The sequence below is a fragment of the Rhinolophus sinicus genome, linkage group LG09 (assembly GCF_036562045.2).
Source record: "Rhinolophus sinicus isolate RSC01 linkage group LG09, ASM3656204v1, whole genome shotgun sequence".
Lineage (NCBI taxonomy): Eukaryota > Metazoa > Chordata > Mammalia > Chiroptera > Rhinolophidae > Rhinolophus > Rhinolophus sinicus.
The window spans coordinates 29,705,344-29,733,214 of NC_133758.1; the positions used below are offsets into that span (position 1 = coordinate 29,705,344).

Sequence of the window (27,871 nt, forward strand, 5' to 3'; positions counted from 1 at the left end):
TTCCCCACTTTACAGCCCCTCAATACTGTACTATTTTTGCAACTTTTCTATAAGCCTAAAATTATTTCAAAATAATACAAAAATAATTATATTACATTGAAATAAAATGTATATAGACATACAAATTATGACACACTATAGAATGGCATATAATCAAGAAGAAAGTGAAATTCATGTGTTCTGAAGTTCTTGAATTATCTCTCTTACATAATAATGTATTTCATATAAGGTTTTGTCTTACCTGGCCAGTTCTTTAATTAAATTTGCAATGCGTCTTTTGTCTTCAAGACATAAATCCTTCAGTGATGCACTCTTTATTCCTCCCTGACAGAAATTCTAAAACAGAGAAAACCTTTTGGTTAACTTTTGCTGAAAACAATTTTTAAGACTTTTCAAGAAATCTATTAAAATAAGCACAGGAAGTAAAATTTCTTAGATATCTTTTATCTTGTGGAAACACTACTTGCCTGTTTCATCTAAAACTGTGAACTCAAAACAGGCTAAGACACTTCTGTCCACCAGGGGACATCATGAAATTTATATAGAAAAGCAGACAGAAATAATTCAAAGGCAGAAATGTTCTTGCTTAAATACTACAGAATATTAAAGAAACAACTTTGCCTTGGTAAATGTCACCGAAACAAACACTTAATGGAAGATACTGAGAATCTGTCCTACACCACAACCCCCTAGGCTGCTTAGAAGTATACCGAGGCTTACAACACATGGACCTGTTTCTAACCTCTCAATATACCCTGAAGGTCATTCCAAAGGGTACTAGACCAAAAAGCAATAATAATAAAAGCTAACACTTATATCTAGCGCTTACTGAATGCCAGGAATATTCTAAGTACATTACACTTATTAATCCATTTCATTTTCACAACATGCTATTAGGTAGGTATTATTGTTATTTTAAGGTGAGGGTATGTATCTTGCCTGGGATTATAGCAGTTAAACAGCAGGATCAAGAGTCAAGGATAGGTCCCAGAGTCTGTGCTTCAACCACTGTATCACCCTGTCTCTTGTGCTACATAAAATTCTCCCAGTACTTGAACATCATTAAGAGGCATCTTTAAAGCCATGCAACGCAGAGAATCACAAGGGAACCGGAGGAAACATGTAAAGGGAAGGAACTGTGATCCTTGCCATTTCTCTAACCACAAAATAGGTCAGTCCAACTACTTCTGGTAGTCAAGAATAATCTAAGGCCCTTAAAATGAATCCTGAAAATACTGAGAGCCAAAGATGGGAAAGAGAGGGGATAAAAGGAAATGGGAAAGAGGACATGGTAAGAAAATAAGTTTGGTTTTTGAAATGGTCAATTTAAGATGCCAGGAGGACATTCATGTGGAAATGTTTAGGCAGGAAATTGGAAATGTCGATCTGGCCCTCAAGTCAGAGAAAAACAAAGATTTAAAATTTAGCCATTATATTATGGAGGATGTTTAGATTTTTATTATTTTCTTTATACATTTCTATGTTTTAAATTTTTCCTTAAAGTTAAGAAAAAATAGTTTTTGAAAATCATCTACAAATACAAGAAAATAATTTTGCATTTGAAAGGACAAGAGGGGAATCAGAAGCATGTAAAATTGTGGGAGAAAAGATAGAAAAAGTTTCAAGGAGAGTGTGGACTTAACAGTGCTAATGATTCAAAAAGCTAAACAGAATGTGGAAAGCAGTCACTGGATTTGGCAATGGGAGAAGCTGCTGATAGCCCATCAATAGACATTTCAGTAGTGGTGCAGTGAAAAAGAACAAACAAGAGGAACTCTTGCACATAGGCAAGAGTTTTAGCAACATTGTGTTGAACAACAAAAAGCTGAGAATCAGGTTTTATCAACTAGAGAATGGTTAAACTGTGGTGTACTTATATGATGAATTCCATAGGTTGTAATGCTACTGACTTTCATCTTCAAACCTACCCTGCCATGCTCTGCTTCCTGCTGCTGAGGCTGAGCCTCTGGAAATCTCAATTCTTCTTTACCACATGGCTATCTGTTAAACTCTGCCAACAGGAAGAACTAGAGGGTTAGGGGTTGTTACAGGAAGAAAGGACACGTTCCTTCCTATTTGCTTCCTGTTCCGATCACTGTCATCCCTGGCAAGAACAGCTGACTCCAGGGTGCAATTTTTCCTTCTTCACAGAACCAGCCTTTATCATGTCTCCTCAGGGACAGCAGTACCAGTCAGGCTGGTTCCCCATCATCAGAGGTCCAAGTTCCAGCTCTGATGGGCTCCTCCTCAAAACTTCTAAATTGTAATAATTCCAACTGTTCCATCTGTTCTCTTGGCCCTAAAAATGGTAGCTGTTTCTTGCAGTTCTATGTGTGTGCCTTGTGTGACTTGTCAGTCTCCAGCACCAATTTAACAAGTCTTTATGTTAAATATTTTCAGTTAAAATAACTGACTAAACCCGCATTGAATTATCAGTGAAAAAATAAAGAAACGTAACTATAGACAGCATAAATAAATCTCATGAACACAATACACAAAGTATGAGCTCATTTCTATAAGGTTCCAAATTAAATTAAATATTCTTTAAGATGAAATATTCTTTAAAAAAACAAATATTTTTTATACAACAGTGGTTGATAAACTACAGCTACAAGCCAAATTTGGCCAACTGCCTGTTTTTTGTGGTTGTCTTTTTTTTAATAAAGGCTTATTAAAAAACAGCCATGCACATTCATTCACACATTCACACACACACACACACACACACACACAAGTACTTGCGACAGACACCGTCTAAAAGAACTTTAGAATACATGAATTTCATTTCCCTCTCTTTATTATATGCCATTCTATAGTGTGTCATAGAAAAGGCTAAAGTACTTACTATCTGGCCCTTTACAGAAAAAGTCTGTCAAACACTAACATAGAAAAACACATTGATAAACACAAAATTGAGGATAGGAATTACCAAAGAAGATGATATAATAAGGGAAGGACCGATTTACAATGGCATCACTGCAATTCAATGGTGCAAAGAATGGTCTTCTCAATAAATGGTGGTAGACCAATAGACTATCAGTATAGAAAAAAGAACCATGACCCTACTTAACATCATATACATATTAATTCTTGAGTAATGGATTTAACTGTGAAAAGTAAAACACGTGGCTTCTAATGGAGAGAGAGAACCTTCTGGAGAGTGCAGTTAGCTAACAGACTCACTTTGCTGCCCTATGTTTAGGAGCCACTGCAGTGTTCATGCCAATGTCAATGGCTGGGAATAGCAGAGACGCCAGAACAGGGTCATTTCTGCTGCTGGAACATCCTTAAGAACAATATTTGGTCTGGAGTTCCCCATTCACCTGACAGGCACTGCCTCAGACTGTCTTCCAGTCTGAGGCTCGTCTTAGTCAATCTTTCTTCTTTCTTTCTCCTCACAGATGCCAGACCTAAGTGAAATCTTAAGGCTCTCTTTGCCTATCCCTGCTCATTTTACTCTTTATCCTTTAGAGGCTTTTCCTCCATTAAATCTCTTCCATTTCTAATTCCATCTCAGTGTCTACTTCCCAGAAGACTTGAACTGACGTAATTGCCATTTTGAGAAAAATATGTGCACACACACACACACACACACACACACACACAATCTGGGACTTCCATATCTAGTCAAGAAGGACTAGTGGGGACTAGATTTACCGCACTGCCTAAACCAACCAAAAAACCTGACAAAATATACAAAACAACAGTTTTCAAACATTAGACAGCACAGGACAGTGATCATTGAAAGAGAGGAACCAAATAAGGTGAGACATACAATTATCCTACCAACTGCCTAAGGACAGTGTTCAGAGGTCAAACAGGGAAACCCAGAGGCACTCCAGCAGTCTCCCCAAGTTGAGAAGATAGAGGTGAGAGTCCCAGAAAACCAAGGTGTCTAGAGTTTGCGAGGCATAGTAATGGAGAGGATAGTTACACAAAAAGAGAGCTCCAGAGATCTAGAGAGTGTCCCCTGCAAGTCAAAAACTGAGTACTAACCATAACATGTTTATGAGCTACCACAAAGCCAGGGAAAGAACAACCCAAAATGAACAGTGGAAATAATCTCTGTAGCTAATACAGTGCCAGGAACAGTCCATGTTCCTACTAGCCAGAGTCAAAAAACCTTGTAACTCAAGGGGTATCAAGAGTAGTATTCAGAAGAGCACTGCCTATAGTGGGCAAAATTAGCCCTATACTAAAAGTTGCTCTGGTGTCACCTTTAAAAGCTTAAAAATAAGCTTTGAAAAGATCAAACAACTTAATGCTGTCCCAGGAGAAAGCTCAAGATTATTTATAGAAATACAAAAATATCTGAAACTCAAAAAAGGTAAAATTCACACTAGCTGGTGGCATACAATAAAAAACCAGGCAGGCAAAGAAGCAGGAAAATACAATCCATAATTAGGAGAAAAATTACTCAATCTAAGTTTAGCTATAAGTGACTCGGATGACAGAATTATAAACAAGAACCTTTAAAAAGTTATTATAACTATATTCCATATGTTTCAGAAGCTAACAGACTGAGCTTGTTAAGTACAGACATGGAATACATAAAAAAAAAAAAAAAAAAGATCCAAACTGAACTCCTAGAGTGAAAAACTACATTGTTTTATATGAAAAATGCAGTGACAGATTAGACATTGCAGAAGATGATTAATGAATCTGAAGACACAGCAATACAAACTATCCACAGATAAACACAGAAACACAAAAAAAGTGAAGAAAAAAACGAACAGAGGATTAGAGATCTGTGCGATAACTTCAAGTGGCCTAATATTTGTGTAATTGAAGTCATCAAAATAGAGGAGAGGGGATACAAAAATATATGAAGCATAATGGCTGAAAAATTTCCCACAGATTTAAAAAGCTCAACAAACCCCATGCAAAAGAGACATTTCAAAAACCAGTCCAAGGCATAGTATAATCAAATTGCTTAAAACTGGTGACAAAAGAAAATCTGAAAAGTAGCCAGAGTTTAAACTTACACATATTAAATACAGAGGAATAAAAATAAGGATGACAGCAGACTTCTCCTCAAAAACAATGCAAGCCAGGCAACAGTGACGTGTCATTATTAAAGTACGGAAAGAAAAATACTATAAATGTAGAATTCTATAACCAGTAAAAATAGCTTTCAAAAATAAAAGTGAAATAAAGACTTTTTCAGGCACACAAAAGCTGAAAAAATTCATTGTCAACATACCTGAGCTGTAATAATGTAAAGGAAGTACTTTGGGCAAATGGAAAATATTATCAGTGATATCAAATGAAAACCAGCAGAAATGGTAACTAGATGGGTAAATTTAAAACACATTTGTAGCATTTGTTAAACCTCTTTAAAAAACAATGGAAATAAAAGGAGTCCAAATTGGAAAGGATAATGTAAAACTATCTCTGTTTACAGATGGCAAGAATTTATATACGAGTATAGAATATTGTAAGGAATTCACCAAAAAACTATTAGATTAGAATAAGTAAATTTAGAAGGTTGAAAGATACAGTATCAACAGACTAAAATCAACTGTATCTCTATAAACTAAAAGTGAACAATCCAAAAATGAAATTAAGAAAATAATAACTCCATTTATGATAGCATCAAAAAGTACAAATACTTAATACCTAAAATAAATTTAACAAAGCAGTATAAGATATGTACACCGAAAACTACAAAACATTTCTGGAAAGAAATTAAAGACCTATATAAATGGAAAGACATCTTATGCATTATATTCAAGGACTGGAAGACTTAATATTATTAAGTTGAAAGTACTCTCCAAATTGATCCAAAGATTCACTGTAATCTCTATCAAAATCCCAGCTGATCTTTGTGCAGAAATTAGCAAGCTAAGTCTACAAGTCGTATGGAAATGCAAGAGACCCAGAATAGCCAAAACAACCTTGAGAAGGAAAAACAAAGTTGGAGGACTTACACTTCCTGATTCCAAAACTTACTGCAAAGCTACAGTAATTAAGACAGCATGGTACTGGCATAAAAGGAAAAATACAGACCAATGGAATAGAACTGAGAAGCCACAAGTAAATGCTTACATTTATGGCAAAAGATTTTTTAAAACTTTTAAATTTTTTTTTAGTTTTTAAAAATTATTTACTTGTTTCAGTTACAGTTGACATTCAGTATTATTTTATATTAGTTTCAGGGGCACAGCATAGTGGTTAGATATTTACATAATTTATGCCGTGATTCTCCTCCCCCATTAGTCTAGTACCCACCAGGCACTATACTTATTACAATATTATTGACTATATTCTCCATGCTATACTTTATATCCCCACGACTATTTTGTAACGACCAGTTTGTACTTAATCCCTTCACCTTTTTCATCCAGTTCCCCAAATTCCCTCCCCTCTGGCAACCATCAGTTTGTTCTATGTATGAGTCGGTTTATTTTGTTTGGTCATTTATTTTGTTCTTTAGATTCCACATATAAGAGAGATAATGTGGTATTTGTCTTTTTCAGTGTGACTGATTTTGCTTAGCATAATATATGGTCAACAGATTTTTTAATAAGGGTGCCATGACAATCAAAGGGAAAAGAAGTCTTTTCAACAAATGATGCTGGGACAATCAGGTAGGCACATGCAAAACAATGAAGTTGGGTCACTACCCACACCATATATAAAAATTAAATCAAAATGGATCAAATGTAATAATGTAATATCTAAAAACATAAAACTCTTGGAAGAAAATATTGATGTAAATCTTTGAGACTTTGGATTAGCCAGTGATTTCTTTAGATATGACAGCAAAGCATAGGCAACAAAAGAAAAAAACAGATATACTGGACTTCATCAAAATAAAAACTATTGTGCTACAAAAGACACTAACAAGAAGTGAAAAGACAATGCACAGTATAGAAGAAAATATTTTCAAATCATCTATCTCCTAAGGGACTTATAGATGGAATCTATAAAGAACTCTTACAATGCAACAAGAAGACAATCCAATTGAAAAGGATCTGAGTAGATCCTTTCTCTAAGGAACATGTACAAATGGCCAAGTGGCACTTTTGTAAAAAGATGCTCGTCATTATTAGTCATTAGGGAAATACAAATCAAAACCACAGTGATATACCACTTCATACTCGCTATGAAGGTTATAGTAAAAAGATGAATATAAGTGCTGCCAAGTACGTGGAGAAACTGTAATCCTCATCCATTGCTGGAGGGAATAAGAAAGATGTAGCCACTTTGGCAGTTTGTCAAAAGATTAAACACAATTACTATATGACTCAGCAATTCTACTTCTAGGTTTATATACCCAAGGAAACTGGAAACACATATATCTTATATATATCATATTATACATATTATTTGTTTAAACTTGTACATCAATGTTCATAGCAATATTATTATTCAAAACAGCCAAAAAAGTATGATGGCTCAAATGTTCTTCAACTGATAAATGGATAAACAAAATGTATATTTCATTCAGGAATGAAATAATAATACGTGATACAACATAGATGAAACCTTGAAATCATTACACTAAGCAAAAGAAGCCAGTCACCAAAGGCCACATATTATAAAATTCCATTTATATGAAATGTCCAGAATAGACAAATCTATACAGACTAAAAGTGGGCTGAGATGACTGGGGAATGGGGAGTGATTGCTAATAAATACGGAGTTTCTTTCTGGGGTGATGAAAATGTTCTGGAATTAGACCGTGGTTATGGATCCACAATTCTGTGAATATACAAAAACCCAATAAACTATATACTGAAAAGAATAAACATATGTGAAATATATCTCAATTTGAAAATCAATGACAGTTGACTATTTAAAACAAAATAATAAAAATATATTTGGGGGTTCATGTATAGAAGTAAAATGTACGACAATATCACAAAAGTCAGGATTTACACGGTTGAATGATACTTAAATTACAGGTGAAGTGAGAAAATAACACTTGAAAATACTCTGTGATAAATTAAAGATGTATACTATAATCCCCAAAGCAGTGAAAAGGCCCAACAAGGAATTATAGCTAATAAACCAATAGAATCATAAAAAAGTATGGACTTAACACAAAAGAAGGCTATAGTTGAATATAAAACAATTACATAAAAAAACTTCAATTTCTAATAAGAACTTGCAAATTCAACTATTCACATCCTAGTGCGAAGTGAGCACATTGGGGATACAAGTAACACAAGTTGGCCTACAGCTAAATCCTGTACACTACTCAACATAATAATTAGTAACAACTAGATACTGGAAATTCCTCAAGAACATAAGCCAAGCATTTAAAAACTTTTTCTATAAAGTGTTCAACAGTAAACATTTTGGCTTTGTGGCCGTGCAGTCCCTGTAGCCATTGAACACTCTGCCAATGAACACAAAAGAAGCCACAGATACTAAAAGAATAAGTATGGCTGTGTTCTAATAAAACTTTATTTACAAAACAGGTGGCAAGCAGATTTGGCCTATAGGTCATAAATTGCCAAACCATGACTTAAATTTTGCTTGGGAAGACAAAATATAACAAAAAGTAAGAAAACATACCAGTCAAAGGAATGTATAGATACTATTACAGAGGCAAACATGAAGGAGAAATCAATGACTGAGCTATAAAAATGAAGTCTTTATAAAATTGTTTTCCAAGTGAAGGAAATAACAATAACAACAATAATGCAGGCTATTTTCTTTTAAATAAAAACATCTTTTTTTTTTAACTTTTTAATTTATTTTAAGCGTGTTTTTCCAGGACCCATCAGCTCCAAGTCAAGTAGTTGTTTCAATCTAGTTGTGGAGGGTACAGCTCACACTGACCCATGCGGGGATCGAACCTGCAACCCTGGTGTTATGAGCATCGCACTCTATCCAACTGAGCTAACTGGCTGCCCTGAAAAAAACATCTTTCTTATATTTAAGGATTTATCCATCAGCAATTAACACGAATTCACATGAAGAAAATCGTAACAGAAGCCTAATGTAAAAAAGTTGTCGATTTGATTTACTAACCCCACACAGATCAGAATGTAGGTCTTTTGAAACACACCAAGATAACAAATTTTCTTAACTGAGGCTTAAAGCAAGCCCAGATATTTTTGGAGCACACCACTTTATATTCACACCACGCATATTAAAGCGTCCTACAATCATCCTCTCTATCTTTTCAGAATGCTTATAGATCACCTAATGTTCTTTCAAAGACTCTTCCACCCATATACGGGGCTGGCAAAAAAAAAAAGTACACATTTTAAGAGATGTTATCTATGTATTACTTTTCGAAGTTGAATTGAATTACAGTAGCAATATGTAGTATGACGTTCCCTCAAAAGATGGCATTAATCAGATGAATGCTAGTGTCATTCATTGTATTACAATTTTAATACAGTTTTTTCCTCTCTTAAAATGTGTATATATTTTTTTTGGCACCCTCTATATATCAGTTATTGGTCACCACAGAAAAATCAGTTACTGGTCAGCATTTATAAAGATTGGAGAATTAAAAAAAAAAAAAAAAAGTAAGAAATTACTAACCTGTTCATTTACTGAATCTCCTGCACCTTTCATCGACTCCACGGAGACTGAAGCAGCAGTCACCCTGGAAGTCTTAAGTTTAACATTAGTTTTTGGGCTCATCGACTTGTGTCTTGATTTGGTATTTCCTTCTGTAGAAATTCCTAAGGATTTCCATCAAACAAGATTTCAAAATTATATGTTCACATTTTATTAAACAAACCCTCCCCCCATGAACCTCTTCCCTGATAGTCTCAACTTTACAAGACCTGATAGGGAAAACTCTAACTTCATTTTAAAGCTTTCCTAATAAAAAATGAATTGTGAAAAGATTGTTTTGAATGTATTAAAGATTCAGTTGAAATATTTTTAAAAGATGCCTGAACAGTCATAAGTCATATCAAAGCCAATAAACTACAACATGCCACACATACCCTAACTTAGGAGAAATTAAAGATCTGATTTTTCACAATATAGGGGTACCTTAAATAGTTCAGTTTTACTGCTCATCTGAAATAACCAGTGAACTTTAAAGAGTCTATTGCATAAACCCTTTATCAAGAAGTTCTCACACTTTTCTTTGAAATATTAAATTTAGGCTATTATTTGTAATATAAAAAATCAGAAAAGTATCTCTTGCTCTTTAATACATGAATGAAGTATAAGGCAGTATTTTGAACCTTAATAGGGTCATACCAATATATATATTTTTAATTTTAGGTTCTAATGAACTGTTCCTCATCCAGTTATACCTGCAGAGATGTCCAAATGTTTTTTATCTTTCTCCTAACACTTAAGAAGCAAAGGAAGCTTACCAAATTAACATAGAAAATCATACCTGGAACGTATACTACTGATTGGTCTTCATCAGAAACTATACAGGAGGACATGAAGGAAAATACTAGAAAAGATTACCCAATATCCAAATGCTGGTTCTGTTCTGTACTTCTGTTATAATAATTTCTTTTGACCTGGGAATTTATAACTAACTTTAAAAAATAAAACTCAGAAAGCAAAGTAATTGAGTTAAATGTAGCAAAATAAACATTCTTTTAAAGTTCATCTTTGTATGAACTACATATTTTGTAAAATTTTTGGGAGGCCTTATACCATAAAACTTTTAACCATGCTTATTCCCAAGTGAGATATCCTACACTATAAATTCTGCTGTTAGGTTTCTTTCATTTCCTTTCCTTTTTTAAACAAAGGAGTTCAGTGCTCCAGTTTACTTATTACTAGAGAGCTAGCAAGTTATTTTAGGCATGAATAAATAATTTCAAAATGAGCGTTAGATTTGAAGAACAGTTTGAGGGCAAGTCAACCATGTAAATACAAAGGAAATTTTTATTCTTCTGTAGTGCCTTCACAAAATGTCCCATGAAGTCCTACTATTTAAAAAGTGGAAGAAATTTCAGACAAAAAGAACTACAATATTTTGAATTTCAAAAGGAGAAATTTAGGAAGGCTAAAATCATAATACTGCTACAGAAAGAAAACCAATACAATAGGAAAGCTTTCTTTCCAGAAACAAAATTTTATTCAGAACTATATCTAAATCCAGATATGTCCACAATTTGAGAACACTTGCAGGAAGGAAGGACCTGATCACTTTTTCCAAATGATCTAGAATATTCCAAAGTTTTCTGTTCTTTTATAAAATGTGTTTTTTTTCCTAAGATTTCCAGACAAATCATTAACTATTTCCTTCTGGGAAAAAGCTGCAGTGAAACAGTAGATTTAATAACATGTTCAAAACGTCCATATATTTCAGCTCATGATCAACCCTGGTAATGGAGTCTTTTCAGGAGATGCTGATTGGATACGCATAGAATTCCTACAGGAATTTAGGAATACAAAGATGGTGCGTCCTGTCTGAGTTGCCAGCTGGTTTCTAACAGGTCCCCAGAGCAGCACATACACTATCACAGCTTTAAGATTTTGGCTGACAGCTAGTACCCCTAAACTTTAAATTCCCTCAAATATCAGGGATGGAGCTTAGAAAATTTTAAGAGCCACATAAAACAGATAAACAAAAAATTAGACCCCATTGCTCCAAGGAAACTGATAGCAACTAACACAGGAGAAGAGAGATCATTTTTAAATTTGCTGACATCCAATCTATAAAAAGCCTTACAAAATGAAATTGTGCAGGCTCTTTAACAGCAAAAACTGATTTATTTTTATATCCCTTGGGACTAGCACACAGTAAGTGCTCAATAAACGTTCAATTATTTGCTGTTGGAAATATACACATGGGAAAAAGAACCCAGGTAGAAAAAATCCAAGATGATTCAGGGCATGCTCCATATGGCACTGTCTTCAATTAGAAGTTAGAATAATGATGAAATTTGCAGAATATTTTCCAAGGACGATCTATGGAAAGACTAACATGACTGAGCCCTGAAAAACATACCTCACATCCTTAGACCATTCACAAAGGAGCCTCCTCACAGCCGGAAGAGACCAGCCCACGGAGGACCCCACTCAGCTAGCTGCACCTGATTTGAAGGCTCATCAAGTATTCTACAGTTTTTCCTCTCTTCTCAAACCTGACACTGCTTTCTCCATCCTTACTATCAGCTAATAACTTTGCTTTCTATTTCTTTAAGAGAAACACAACTGTAGAGACTTTCCACAAGCTTCCATTTGCAGATGGCATATTATACATAGGAAACCCCAAAGACTCCACCAAAAGACAGAATGAACAAATTCAGTAAAGTTGCAAGATACAAAATCAATGTACAAAAATCTGTTGCTTTGCTGTAATGCAGAATCTCAGATCCCACTCGCTGCACAAGAACGCAGGATATGGTGAGGTCAAAAAGGAACACCCACGGAGCCTTAGATAGGGAAGTCACACCACTATAGTCTCGCTGGCGGCTGGGTTGGAGACACAGGAAGCAGGAGCCGCAATCCTCCTGCCTCTTCTCTGACAACCAACCAACCAACCCCCTAGCGTAGCCACGGCAGTTATATTAGTGGCTAATGGCTAACTGGTTACAACTGATGGCCAAGTAGTTACAGCTGATGTACAGTAGTTACATCTACTACCCGAGCCAGCACCTTTCCACGTGAGGCCAAGAGCCCGGAAACTGCTCTCTGGGACTCTGTCGCCACCATTGTTATACTCTAATAACTTATCAGAGAAATTAAGAAAACAACCTCATTTAAAACTGCATCAAAAGGAATAAAATAGCTGGGAACAAATGCCTTGGACAATGCCTCATATAATTAAATATTTAACCAAGGAGGTGAAAGACCTGTACAGTGAAAATTATAAGACATTGATACAAGAAATTGAAGACACAAATAAATGAAAAGATATTCCATGTTCACGGATTAGAAGAATTTTTAAAGTGTCCATACTACCCAAAACCATCTACAGATTCAATGCAATCCCTATAAAAATTCCAATATTTTTCACAGACATAGAATAAATAATCCTACAATTTGTATGGCATCTCAAAAGACCTTGAATTGCCAAAACAATCTTGAGAAAAACCAAAGCTAGAGGCATCCACGTCCTATTTCAAACTGTATTACAAAGCTATAATAATTAAACGATATGGTATTGGCATTATAACAGACAAAAGATCCCTTTTCCTACTTTATTTTTCTGCATAGCACCTGTAATCATAAGACACAGAATATATTTTACTTAGTCATGGCCTCATCTCATCTCACTAAAATGGAAGCACCAAGCAGGTGATGATTTTCATCTTGTTTTGTTCAATGTTGTGTCTCCAAACATCAAAGAATGACTGGCTCATAGTAAACCATCTATGAAAGAATGAAAATGTATTTAATTTTATGAGGCAGTGTCCAACTAGCCTCAGTGTTTTTTTTTTCTTTAGTTCATTTAAAAATGGAGATAAAACTCATTAGCAACATGCATGCTAAAATTTCTTTTCAATATAAAAAACACTAAATAAACTGGCCTTAACAAACGTTTTTAAAAATAAGAGTAAACATATCTGAAATTGCCTCCATCCAACCTATACTTTCTAATCACTTGTAATCTATTTCCATCTCATTATCTTACAAACCCAAATATTTATCTTCTTCAAATACAGAGATTCCTAACAAACATATTTTATGGGAAAGTCAGAGACACAATATTTACCAAACGTATATTGAAACTCTTATTGGGTTCTCTGTGCCACCTTAGTTCTACTTTGGTTTCTTTAGAAGCACCTCAGTAAGACAAGTACAGCAAGTAATAAAGAATCCTTAATGATGATACCAATCTATCCAAATCCCCACAAGTAAAGTATTAATTAGAATCCGAGAGCAGAAGTGGTAGAGAGGAAATTTCATGTCTAACCTAGATCACTGGGAACTGAAGGAAATAAACTTAGTACTGCCCACTCTACTCTAACCTTTTGAATTTGAATCACTTCCCAGCCACACATGTATATGTAGTTATTACTGACCACAATGTCTTTCCTGGTTAGTAGAGGCATACCTCATCTTATTGCTGTTTTTCACTTTATTGTGCTTCAGATGTTGCATTTTTTACCAATGGAAGGCAAGACCCTCCCCCAGCAAAAAATTACAACTGGCTTTATTGTGATACTCAGTGGTCTAGAACCAAACCTCCAATATATTAGAGGTATGCCTGGTTATTATTTTAACAATAAACATTAAGTCTTTGTCTATTTTTAATTGAAAAGTCAATGGCAGAGATTAGAGCTACTGTGATGTTTTGACCAGGTCCCTTATAGTTTATATTTGTTATTATCAAGTTATTAATACTGTTAATGATAATACACTTGAGGGCATTTAAGCAATCACATTTAGACACTGCAGAAACATTAACTTCTGATATTACCAGGAACTATAATGAAGCAGGAAAGCAGTTTATGGCAGAAGGGACATATTTTACTTGCAGATTTAACCCACAAAATGACAACATGGTATATCTATTGTTTACACATTAGGTACAAAGACATACCTTGTACAAAATAGCACTGATGAATCACAGAAGGCAGGAGATGCATAACTCATAAGAACAATAGTAAAAATGATGACATTCAGTCACAAATGATCTGTCCTCACATGATGGAAACATCTAGGATGGGCTATCTCTCAATCACATTTCTCTCATTTTTTAGGGGAAGCACTGAAAAATATTTCTTTTAATAGTATGGAGAGAATATCAGATTATAGGTACATACTTTTTGGTCTTTTTCTATTGAAAGCTCTACTATAAAGGCTTTGGGGTAGTCTGGGAAATCATCATTGTGACAAGAGTCAAGATCCAAAGACACGTGACTAAAGCAAATGATTCATAACTATCACTATGCTTTATAGCAAAGAACCAGCAACACATTCACATCTGACATTGCTTTTAAGTCCTACGGAGATATAAAATGAAAATACCTTACGCTGGATGTTAATTGGGATAGGCTGGGGGAACAGGTGATACTGGTAACCTTGCAATTCCTTTCAAACATCTGAATTTCTATAGAATGTAATCACCATTTTCCCTATATAATTTCAACTCTTCACTTTCAATGGGAACATTGGTATTTTACATAAATCTTTATAGAGTAAGAGAGAATTTAAGAGAAAAGGGGGACATATGACTTTTATATGAAATAAGGAGTAATAGGATTACATGTATTGAGAGTAGAGGGCTGCTAAGACCAACAACATAGATAGGTTCAGTTTACGTAACTATTAACTTAATCAGTCGCACTGCAAAAGATGTTCTCACTCCATCCCAACCATTTGTTATATATCAGAACAATACCACTGGTCATTAAGAAAGTTAAGAAATAATAACCAAACCACATAGGTGGTTATGAAATCCATTACCCTAAAGGAGCACATTATAAGATAGTAACCTTCAAATATCTCCATCACAAAAGTCTATCATTGCAGTGGTGTGTTTCATGAGAAAGGACTGTTTCAATTTCCTGACTTCCTACTTCAGCCCAGTTGTTCCCAATGCACATACTCCCTTTGCATCCTTACTGATAGGTAACGGAAAAAATATTTAATTTGCAGTGCACTAGTGTGCTTTCATCCCCAGTGTATGTGCATGATTTCACTTGATTCTCACCAACCTATGGGAGACAAGTGGTAATTATGTTTAGAAAGTGCATTAACACTAAACACTGAACAGCCCGGAATTCAAACATATCCCTCTCTCCATGGCGTGACACTTTAATCCTAGTAACTCAATATGGGGAACTGATGATATAATTTGTAAGTTTCACTGGGAGCTAAGTAGACTGTGCAAAGAATACACAAAGTTAACAGCAACGCCTCAAACAACACAACGCTATCGCCCATCCTAACAGACAAACCTCTCACCTCTGCAGGCACCCTGCTTTCATGTAAAAGGAACAAACACAAAGTAAATTACCAGGACCAAAGCTCCGGGTGTGGAACAATCTACCTAACCCTGGGAAAGAACCACTTCTGTCACATATCTCATCATAGATCACAGAACTGGGAAGACGACCACAAGGGTAAAAACTCTACAGCTTCCCCACCCCCAAACAATCCAAGAACTTGAATCCTCCCAGTGGTTCCCTGCACACTACATGTAAATCAACACGACATGCAGGCAAGATGATTAGCATCTTATTCCATTGCCAGCACCACAGGACCACGTCCCCCTGAAATCAAGCCCCACACCTCTCGGAAAATCCCAGTATGAAAAGAAATAATCACTGCAGGCCTTCGAAGTCCAACCAGGTTCCTACATCCTCCTACACAGCACAAACCAAGGACACTCCTAAGCCAAAAGAGAAAGGCTCCCAGTCCATCCAACACCTTTCCTGCACAATCGCACTAATCACAGACTCAGAAGCCTGAGGTCACCAAAGGCTGGGGAATCCTGCCAGTTTCAGGCTGGGCCACGACTGGAGACCATCTTTCCAGCGCTCACCGCCCAGGAGGGCTGGGAAACATATGTCTTGAGTCCCCACACCTGGAACCCCAATTTGGAGACAGTACCAGGCGCTCCGCCACCTAATTCCCAAGCAAGGCGAAAAGCCCGGCCCCGCCCCCGGGGTTAGCACGAAGCTTCTTCCCATCACTGAGCCCCACGCGACCACTCGCCGCTCGCCGCACCGGGGTGGGTGCCGGCGCCCCCTGCCAGGCGGGCAAAGGATACAGTCCCGGCTCCAGAACGCCGCCGCGCCCGGGCGGGAGGGGCCCGCCACGTCCGCCATCTTGAAACAACCGCCACTCGGGGCGTAGCGCAGGGGCCGCCCCGCCCCGGCCTCCAAACCCCGTCTCCATTGGCCGCTTGGCACAGAGGCCCGCCCCCGCCTGTAGGGCCGTCCCCGGCGGGGCGGGAGGGTCCGGGCGGAGGAGTCGCTGTATTCCCGTGGCGTGGGGTGAAGCACTAGCCGGCGTCTTGGGAATAAGCGCCTCGTGGAACTACTACTCCCAGACCAGCCCGGGCCTCCCTTCATCGCCGCGCCTCGGTCTCAGGCGCCGAGCACTACAACTCCCGGCATGCCGTGAGATTGAAGGCCGAGACTCGGAGGCGGAGTCCAGCCCTGGGGTCCGCCCCGCTCTCCCGCCGGGTCCCCGCCGGTGCCCGGGCCGCGCGCGGAGCGGGTACTCGAACCATGGAGGAGTCGTCGACCCCACTGATGGGCTGCAGCAAGCCGCACCTGGAGAAACTGACTCTGGGGATCACCCGCATCCTAGGTGAGTGGGGCGGGGACCCGGAGTGGGAGGGAAGACTGCTGGACGGGGTGGCACCACGCTGGATCCTGAACGCCAGTGGGCATCGTTGCTGTGACTTCCGTTGTTAAGGAGGAAAGGGGGAGGCGGGTGCGTGACTAGGCCGGGAGAACATTTGCGGGCAGTGTTCGGACGCAGAGCTGGGAAGCCCAAAGGTTCTCCCCACCCGGGGTCCCACCGCGCGACCCGCTTAGGGCAGGCAAAAATATGCAAAGGAGAGACAGCAGGCACCTGACAGCTAGGAGGGTGGCTCTCCCGAGAGGCATTCTTGGCCGAGGGAGTATCCTTGAAGCCCAAGCCCTTCCTCTGGTAGCAGATGGAGCTGGGGGAATGCTGCAGACAACGTCCCAGGGCGACAGCGCCCACGCGCCTCGGTGTGCCAGTCCAAAGGAGTCTTATCTAGCCTTGCACTATGGAATGGGTGTTTTCCCTTTATCGTATCTTTACGTAGCACCCACCGCTATGTTAGGCTCTGGGGTTTCAAATGTGGGAAAAAATAAAAACGTTTATGTGAATTTGTGAAAAATTCAAGACTAGATCCCCAAGAGCGTGAGAGGTGGCCCGTAATCTATTATTGCTCTACACAGAATTGACTTTATCTGGAGAGTTAAGGACTATGTCCCACAGGAGATGATGATGCTAGATTTTGAAAGACAAGTGGGAGTTAGACAGATAACCAAGAAGGAGAAAGGCAGACTATGCCTGCCGTATAGAATGCTTGGATGCCTTACTATCACATTTGTAATAAAAATCCCAATTCTGTACCATTGATCCTTGTGATCTGCCTTCATCTGTCTTTCTGACCTTACTGTCACTGTGCTTTGGCCACAGTGGCCTCCTTGTTGTACCATAAACATATCAAGCTTGTTCCCACTTCAAAGCCTTTGCGCTTTGCTAGACCCTTCACCTGAAATTACCTTCCTCTAAATCTCAGTCTTGCTCACTTCGTTCATATCTCTGATTAAATATCACTACCTCAGAGAAGCCTTTCCTGATTATAGTTCTAATAACACCCTTCCCTATCTCCCTCTCTTCCCTTAGCCTACATTTTTTTTATCCTCATGATTTTGTCACTACTTGAAATTATGTATTTACTGGGTTGCTTTTTAAATTTGTCTCTTTTCTGTAGTAGAGGTCCATGAAGATAGGAACTTTGTTTTGTTTTCCCCTGTGCCTAAAACAGTAAATGAGGCATGAAACACCAGGATGTGTTTGGGAGAAGTGATAAATTTTAGAAATGAAAGAGAGATCTAATCAAGACCACCCATATCCTATCTCCTCATTATTATCCAAACTTCCACTCTGTTACTTATACTCCTGGATTTAGTCGGGCTTACTTCGTACTTGCTATTCCACAGGCATACTTCATTATTCTCTTTATAAATCTAGGAATTTTTCTATAAATAAGTTATTTTCTTTTGATTAATGTTTAATTACTCAAGTCAAGCCAACCAAATTTCCCTTAAGCTGCCAGTTTGATTTAAAGACCTAAATAATTAAATGACTATAAACATTTTAAATTTCACTTGTACTTTTAATATATTCTATCTGTTAAGCATTTCAGATGTCTGGCAAACTGGTAGCACTTCAAGGCAAAAATCTCACTAAGGAATTAAACAACTCTGGTAATTAAACGCATAGTGAATCTAGCCTCCCGTAAAAAATTCTCTTTATAAATTTAATCAAAAACTCTTAATTTCAAGTTAATAATCATAAATTGAAAATCAATTATATTTTTATTTTATTTTGAAAAGATAATATGTTAAGAGGATTTTTTAAAAACATGAGGTGGGGCTGGCCTGGTGGCTCAGGCGGTTAGAACTCTATGCTCCTAACTCCAAAGGCTGCCGGTTTGATTCCCACATGGGCCAGTGGGCTCTCAATGCTAGTTCAACTCCTTGAGTCTGGCAAGGGATGGAGCGCATCCTCTCAACCACAAGGTTGCTGGTTCGACTCCTGCAAGGGATGGTGGGCTGTGCCCCCTGCAACTAGCAACGGCAACTGGACCTGGAGTTGAGCTGCGCCCTCCATAACTAAGACTAAAAGGACAACAACGTGAAGCTGAACGGCACCCTCCACAACTAAGATTGAAAGGACAACAACCTGACTTGGGGAAAAAAAAAAAAGTCCTGGAAGTACACACTGTTCCCCAATAAAGTCCTGTTCCCCTCCCCCAATAAAAAAAAATCTAAGAAAAAAACAAAAACCATGAGGTAACTAAAGTCAGTCATGGGTGTGTGGTAAGCAAACTCCCAAACTCTCCTCCCTGAAAAATATGAAATAACTCTACAACTACAACATTTCTATCCAAAACCAAACACTTAAAGATCCTCAAAAAAATACTATTAAACCCAATTCAGCAACATTTATAAAGGATTATATACCAAATGTGATTTAGCCCAGGAATGTGCAGTTTGTTGAACATATGAAAATCAATTAATGTAATGTATTGTACCTTGTTAATAGAATAAAAGACAAAAACCACATAATCACCGCAACAGATGCAGAGAAAGCACAAAATCCAACACCCTTTCTTGATAAAAAAAACAATATTCAATAGACTAGAAATAGGATATAGAAATCACTTCGTCAACCTGATAAAAGGGCATCTATGAAAAACCCACAGCTAACACCGTACTTAATGGTGAAAAATTGGATGTTTTTCCATTAAGATCAGGAATAAGACAAATGTTTTGGGGATTCCCAAGACCACACTAGGTGTAATGCTTTGCTAGGATTATAGGACTTGGGAGGTAGTCGTGTTGTGATTTATTACAGCAAAAGCAAAGGGAAAAGTGCTTGTAGGGAAGTCAAGGAAACTAAGTGCAAGTTTTCAAGAGTCCTCTGAGCGGAATCACATGGGACACACTTAATTCCTCCAGCAACATGTGACAACATGCCTGTTATGTCTACTAGGGAATCTCACCTGCACATAGAAGTACAGGTCCTTTATTGAAAATCAGTCACTTAGATACCTTCTACCTAGTATGTACCAAATTCCAGACTCCCAGAAGGAAAGCAGGTGTTCGGCACAAACGATATTGTTTGCACTAATAGACACAGTGAGCCATTCTTACCAGGGAATGGTGGGAACCCTCCCAAAATCCAAGTTCCCAGGTGCCAGCCAAGGGCCAACAAGCAGGCCTTCCTAAAGATTGCAGTATCAGGACTGCTGTTTTCACTCTTTTCTGCACATTGAGAATTCCCCTTTTACCACTTCTGTTAACACTGTACTGGAGAATCTAGTCAGGGCAATTAGGCAAGAAAATGAAATAAAGACATAAAAATTGGAAAGAAGGAAGTAAACTTGTTATGTACAGATGATATGACCTTGTATACTAAAAAATCCTATGAAATCCACACAAAAAAACACAAAAAACCTTACACATTAAGTGTAAATTTGTTTGGCTCTGTGGTCACAATTTTCAAGTCACATAAATGATCACTTTCTCTGTTCTGAATACATTCACCTGTCTTAAAAAGGTGAGCCCCCAAATGCAAAATGTGTCAGGGTTCTTAGTTGCAGACCATATAATACATACTGTGTTTCCCTGAAAATGAGACCTAGCCGGACAATCAACTCTAATGCATCTTTTGGAACAAAAATCAATATAAGAGCCAGTCTTATTATACTATAAGACCATGTCTTATATAATGTAATATAATATAATATATAATATAATATATAATATAGTATGATTAATATAATACTGGGTCTTATATTAATTTTTGCTCCAAACGACGCATTTGAGCTGATTGTCAGGCTAGGTCTTGTTTTCGGGAAACACGGTAGCAAGTTTAAGGCCAGAAATACACTTTACCTAGTTAAGGCAGAAAGGGCTCTGTTAAGGAGCATTAGTTTACAACATCGTTAGGAGAACTAAAAGGAGCCGACTCTAGGTTGAGAACCATACTGCAGAAAGGGTATGCTGAGTGGGAAGTACCTGCAGCCAGTGTGATAAGGAAGCTGCCAAATTGAGAAATTGCTGCTGCTTCTGTCACCCCAACAACTCTCAATCCCATGAGATCAAAGCACCTCTGCAACAGTGCTTTTGAGAAGATCGAATCTCTCCATTTGCCCTCTAGCTCACCTGCTCATTCCCTCCTTCCAAGTTTTATACAAGTTGGTTTCCATGAAGGAATTTTGGCCTTCTGAGGGAGCCTAGCTGCAATGGAATCTGGGAAATGTACTCATTAGCTGTCCAGTCTATAAAATATAGGAAAGCACATTAGGAAGGGAGCAGGATTAGGTGTTAATTGAGCCAGTGTACAGGAACGGCCATGTGGTCCTTCAAGGCCAAGATAACTGTGCATCATTTATGACGCTTTCTATCACTATTTCAGCCTTCATCTACCTTTAATTCCTGTGGCCCTTAGGGTCAGTATCACCCAGTTTAACACATAATTTATCTATTATCTTGATGTTTTCACTTTTGTTTCATGTTTGTTATATTTATCTAATTAGGCAATAAATTTCTTGAGACAGGATCTCATATTTATATTCCTAATCTCTGGCAGTGATTTTTCCCAAGCTGAGGACATGGCAGGTCCTCATTAAACGCCTCAGGGATTGTTAACTCAGATTGGTGAACCAAAACCCTTCCTCCTGTGACCATCCTGCACCTCAAACTCCACAAGGGCAGATGCTCCTTTGTTCAGGACCTTCCCCTTTGCATCTTTTCATCTGGCTGTTGATTTGTAATATCCTTTGTAGTAAACCAGTAACCTAGTGAGTAAATAGGTTTCCTGAATTCTGTGAGCCACTCTAGCAAACTAATTAAACCCAAGGAGGGGGTCATGGGAACTCCAGGTTTATAGCCAGTCAGTCAGAAGCATTAGATAACAACCTGGGCTTGTCATTGGTGTCTGAAGGGGAGGGTGGTCTTGTGGGTCTGAACCTTTAACCTGTGCTATCTGAGGCTATCTCCGGGTACTTAGTATCAGGTTGAGTTGAAATGTGGGGCACCCAGCGGGGTGTCTGAGAATTGTTTGCTGCTGTAGGAAAAACTTCTCCACCATGTAGGAATTAGCTACTAAGACAACATGATAGAAAAAGCATTAGGCTTGTTGTCCAGCGCCGTGGTCATCAGTTTCTTCTGTGAAATGATTTAATATCTCTTAACCTCAGTTTCTTTATCTTTAAAACGAGAGTAATGATGCCGGCTTCACAAGATTATCTCAAGATGAAAGGAGATCATTTATACCAATTCCCTGAAATAGAGCATTGTACAAATGGAATTTGTCGTGTGTTCCTCTCTCCCACCCCAGCACCTCCTCCCCGCCAGTGCTGGAGGGTCGGCCCACAGTGTCTCTACAGTGGGCACTTCCTAAGCAACATATATGCAAGTTTCTAAAGTCAGCATGCTCGCCAGTTGGCCTGTCCTGGAGGTGGTCAAAGCTTAGGTATAATATGCCTTCATCTGCAGTAGCACTGCAGCAGTTTTGTCTGAGCCTCTAGCCCCTCCACTTAGGCCTGTTATAAACTAAATAATTGAGTGTATTATGTCTGTCTCAACCTGTTGGTAGTGGTGCTATCAGCTCTGAATGTCTGAGGCACCCACCTGGGCCCATACTACTTGTGGGGAGCCTCCAGTGACATTTCCCTGACTGGAGTGGATGTGGCTGGAGACCATTTGTGGTTCTTAGTATGACTGCAAGACCACCTCAGCAACACAGAGCTTTGAAAGAAAAAGACCCTGTATGTGATGGGATAGGATATCAGGAAAAGTAGAGATCTCTGTGAGCTTCAGTCAACTGAAATGAAAGGAGGTGGAACTTCAGGATGGCCTTCAAGTGTGGGTAGGACTGGGGTCGATGGAGGGAAACATGGACATGTTTGGGTGTGCATGTTTCTTCCATAATCAAAGGTGAACACAGGTTTGGTTTTTGGGGGGACAGAGTAATGGAGACAATGAATAAACTGACACAACTGAAACAGAGAGTTTGGATTCTGGGGTAGAAGAGGATAAATCCAAACAGTTATACAAGGGCCTTATCTTCCAGACCAAAGGGAGAGCAGAAAACGATGTGATAGGAAACAAGCCTAGGTGTGGAGAAGATCGTCTGGTGATGTCCTGCGGATGGGTCAGAAAAGGGAGAATTTATGGCTTTGATTGCATCTAGACTTGCAGTGACCAGGGCCTAAAACAGAATAATCTACACAATATCACATAAAAAAAAGGTGGATGGCTTCATACTAGGCTACCTACCATATAACATACCACAAACTGGGTGGCTTAGAACAACAGGGATTTATTCTCTTAGAGTTCAGAAGGCCAAATGTCCGAAACCAAGGTGTCAGCAGGGCCACGCATATTCTAAAACCTGGAGGAGGAGGATTCTGCCTCTCCTTTTCCTAGCCTCTGCTGGTTTGCCAGCAGTCGCTGGTGATCCTTGTCTTATAGATGCCTCACTCCACTCTTCCAGCTTCACGTGGCTGCCTTCCCTCTCTGCATGTCTCTTCTCTTCATGTAGCATTTTTTATGAGGACACCCGTCGTACTGGATTAAGGGTCCACCCTCCTCCAGTATGACCTCATCTTAACTAATTACATCTGCAATGACCTTATGAAACATGGGTTCCATTTTTTCACCTAGCTTCCATATCCTGGACCTTAGAGTAGAAGATAGGTTTTATTTAGAAGAAAAATCACCAAATCAGTTTTATGTCTTTTAAAAGTTATTGTGGGGCTATCTCTTATTCCTTTTCACCATGTCTTAAGTCTATAGATTTAGCTTGCTGAGAAGGTCAGTGTAAGATCACTAGGAATGTAGAATCTGTGAGTTTTGTTCAATAGGCTGAATGTCTGAGCAGAGACTGAGTACAGGTGGCACGCTGGTGATGTCCTTTTTTACAAGGTAGACTACTTGGTCCTAGGTTATGGGACTGAGTGCCTTTGAGGGAACAGCCAGTTCTTCCCTGCTTTTATCACAGGTAAGAAATGTTCCGCAGAGGAATCGGATATTCTTAGAGCAGTCATCCACAGTTAGTCAACCTCTATTGTAGAAATGTGAGAAAGCGAGCCAATTGCAGCTCTACAGACTCTTTTTCCTCTTTCAGAATCGTCCCCAGGAGTGACAGAGGTGACCATCATAGAAAAGGCACCTGCTGAACGTCATATGATTTCTTCATGGGAACAAGTAAGTGTTGCCCTGTTCAATCCTCACCTTCCAACAAAGAGAAGTCAACTTAAGTGACCCTGAGAAGGAAAGATTAGGGCAGGAAACCTATTCTTACCTAAGCCACAGCCTCCTTCAAAGTAGAGTTCACCCTTCTTTTTGTTCCTATTCAGGCCACTTACAGTCTCTTCCATTCCATGCCACTTCCCCAACATACAAAGGTTTGACAATTAAGTTCGCGAACTCATCCTAGAAAAAGTGCTACACACCTCATTGCTGAATATCGCTATGGTCACATTCGAAGTACTCCCCTTGGGAAGCTATGCACCGACTCCAATGCCTAGTCCACCCTTCAAAGCAATTTTGGAACTCTTTTTCTGGAATGGCCATCAGAGCTGTCGTTGTATTACCCTTGATGTCCTGAATGTCATCAAAATGTCTTCCTTTCAATATTTCCTTTATCTTCGGGTAAAGAAAAAAGTCATTGGGGGCCAGATCAGGTGAGTAGGGAGGGTGTTCCAATACAGTTATTTGTTTACTGGCTAAAATCTCCCTCACCGACAGTGCCCTGTGAGCTGGTACATTGTCATGATGCAAGAGCCATGAATTGTTGGCAAAAAGTTCAGGTCATCTAACTTTTTCATGCAGCCTTTTCAGCACTTCCAAATAGTAAACTTGGTTAACTGTTTGTCCAGTTGGTACAAATGCATAATGAATAATCCCTCTGATATAAAAAAAAAAAGTTAGCAACATCATTGCAACAGTTTCGCAACTTAATTATCAGACCTCATAGAGCATTTCCTCTGAGCCTGTCATATGGAGGCAGTAGAAACTAAAAATCCAGAAAGGAAAGGAAATATTAAAGGTTAATAGCATGCCAGGCAGAATGTGGTTAAGGGTAGTAGAGAAGAACTACCCAGATTAATAGCTAGTGCTTCCCAACCCTCCTCTGAACTTTCATTCATTTATTCAACAAAAGTTTTAAGCTTCTCAAAAGGGCCAGGCCTGCATTGTGCTTGGTGTTGAGTCCTGGGGAATCAGTGATAATCAAAAAGGGCACAGTTTCTTACTCCTTGACCTTGCTGTCTAAGACAGTACAAATCATTGCAAGAATAATTCCAGAGCAGACGGAAAGAGAGGTGAAGGAGCATAGTCAGGAGGCCTGACCTCATCTGGAGGGTGAGAAAAGTTTTTCCCAAAGCAGTCAACTGAGAGAAATTGTTAAGCAGGCAGATGAGATCTGGGAAGAAGGGGCTCGGAACCTCTGTGAAAGCTTCGCAATAGGAAGGATTACATTTTCTAGGAGCGTAAAGAAGGTCAATGTGGCTGGAGCACAGGAGAGCAAGGGAGAGAGGTTGACAAGGAGCAGGACATGTAAACCTTCTTAAATCATCACGAGTTTGCTCTTTATCTTGGGAGCAAAGAGGAACCATTAAAAAAAGGCAGGTGGGACACTGAGATCTTTCACGTGGGGAACTGGGAAGTCAGATTTCTGCTTTGTCTAAGTAGCAGCAAATGGATTTAACTGAGGTACAAGAAATAACCCTGCCGTGTAATGAGTGCCTGCTAACACATAGCACATACGTAAGTTATTTGATTTAATCCTCATAAATAACCCTGCAAGGTAGGGATTGTTATCTCTGTTATAGATGGAAAAACTAAGGCTCAGAGAGGCGGAGGAATTTGTCTTGGGCCACATAGCTACAAGGGGCAGAACCTGAATTTGAACTCAGAGTTGCCTGCCTCTAAGCACATGCCTGTGCTGCTCTGCCAGGCTGCCCCTCTAACGGAGGGCCACACTGGTGCTCTTGCCCTCAGCAGCCACACAGCCGAGGGCTCTGGACAGGAGGAAGAAGAGAAAGATGGACGTGACTAGGCGGCCCGTGTGTCTGCCACAGCCTCCTCTGTACCTTTCCTCCTTCCTGTTTCGAGTGCCCAGTGCAGTATTTATTCCATAACAGACACTTAATAAATGTGAATTAGATAAAACACAAAGGTCAGAAAGAGTGTAGAAGTTTTCCAAGGTCACTCACCTCCTTTTTCCATAGGCAGCCCTTAGTTTCAGTCTGGAAGCTGTGGGTGCAAAGGCTGCTGCCACTAATGCCCCTGATTGCAGAATCCTGATGACTGGTTAAGCCTGGGGGCATTGCTGTTTCGAAGGTTGTCTTGGCTGCCGTCTGCCAAATACAGAACTTTCCCAAGACACGTGGTGCCCCAGACAAACAAATATTTGTATATTTTTTCATCACGCATTTTTAAAGGGAAACTGATGGTTGTAGGGAGAAAGGATTTGAGGAAGGGTATGCTACCTCTCCTCCGAGTCTTAAGCAACTGAACCCTGGCCCCAAACTTTCGTACCCCACTCACCAAGACAAAAGGTTCCAGTTAACCAGGCCTTCCCCCTCCTCTTAGGAGGGAGTTTAAGAATATCTTTGAGAATTCTCTTGGGGATCTCACCCCATCCCTCCACAGCCCACCCAGGTTTTCCTTCCACTACCAGGCCATCCTCCTCGAGAAGAGTTTCAGTAGATGCACTAATCCTCATTGCCTCCCGTTTTCAGTTAGGTTTCTGTGCTCCTCCTTGATGGGCGTCCTGGGCAACCCTCTGGCTGTGGTTGCAGATGGGCTCATGGAGACCCTGCCCAGTGTGGACAAGCACCTATGAAACAGTCATTCCACGGGCACTTTGTCAGCCTGATCCTGCATCTGCTGCCCAGCCCCCTTCTCTGGTGAAGTGGCCTCTGAAAAGAAGGGAACAGCAGGTACAGGATTCCCAGAAGTAGAGAAGTAAGCAGGAGGCAGTGGACAGCCCAGCCCTTCCCTGGAGACTCAGGCAATGCTCAGGAGGCCTTTCTGGGGCTCGAGCTGATAGCTCTCAAAGCATCAGAGTGGCCCAGGTCCTTCAGCTGGTGAAGGTAACACAGCTTGTGGTGGACTCTTTCGAGCGTAGTTTAGAGAAACTATTGTAGATAGCCTCCTCGGGAGAAGGAAAAAAATGTAGAAAACTGGGGAGTATATGACAGAATCATCATGAGAGTAAACAGGTTGCAATACCATGGCAATGCCACACTATTGTTTCAAACACTGGTAAGCAATATTATTGTCCCTTCTGGACTTTCTCCCTAACTCCTCCCTCCATCCTTATACCCCTCTTCTATTCATTTTCTGCAAGTTGTCGTCTTCCTTTTTCATGCCCCCGACTCCGAAACTAAAGACTGAGCATGAACCTGGTGGGGAGAAGCCCTCCGAAGTGGGCAGATTGCTTCCTGGGGAAGAGCAGTCTCTCTCCAGATTGGCCAGGAGAGAAATTACAATGACAGTAATTCTGAGTCGCTGGTCAGGGCAGAGGAGCCACCTACAAGTGGTACCTGGCAGCCTCACTCGGAAGGGCCTGAAGCCCTGCAGGACCAGCCACAGTCCTGGGTGCCAAGTGGTAGGACAGAGGCAAGGAATCTGCAGAGCCAGAGCCAGCAGAGATTTATGTGACGATGGCAATGCAGGCTTAGTATTTTTTATGAACTTGGTTTACTTGATGTTTTGTATGTTTATGTTAGTAT

The 27,871-nt window shown here is 39.5% G+C and overlaps 2 protein-coding genes across 6 annotated transcripts in view; one reads left to right on the forward strand and one right to left on the reverse strand.

Moving 5' to 3' along the window:
- KIAA1328 (KIAA1328 ortholog) overlaps positions 1-16,953 on the reverse strand; it is a 260,802-nt gene extending 243,849 nt beyond the window's left edge. Inside the window, exons 1-4 of one of the 3 annotated variants that reach the window (XM_019740831.2) lie at positions 16,616-16,953; positions 10,325-10,360; positions 9,508-9,650; positions 242-336 (exon numbers count right to left, since the gene is read on the reverse strand). In XM_019740831.2, coding sequence (XP_019596390.2) covers positions 242-336; positions 9,508-9,650; positions 10,325-10,360; positions 16,616-16,919 — 578 coding nt within the window. In that variant the 5' untranslated portion in view covers positions 16,920-16,953. Of the gene's footprint in view, positions 1-241; positions 337-9,507; positions 9,651-10,324; positions 10,361-14,440; positions 14,574-16,615 lie in introns of those variants that run through there. The other 2 variants (XM_019740832.2, XM_074340098.1) reach the window with 2 other exon arrangements.
- The window catches only part of TPGS2 (tubulin polyglutamylase complex subunit 2), a 30,739-nt gene continuing 19,754 nt past the window's right edge, over positions 16,887-27,871 (forward strand). For 2 of the 3 annotated variants that reach the window (XM_019740833.2, XM_074340100.1), the window contains exons 1-2: positions 16,944-17,160; positions 24,256-24,335. In XM_019740833.2, the coding sequence (XP_019596392.2) occupies positions 17,079-17,160; positions 24,256-24,335 (162 nt within the window). In that variant the 5' untranslated portion in view covers positions 16,944-17,078. Of the gene's footprint in view, positions 17,161-24,255; positions 24,336-27,871 lie in introns of all 3 variants that reach the window. The other variant, XM_074340101.1, reaches the window with a different exon arrangement.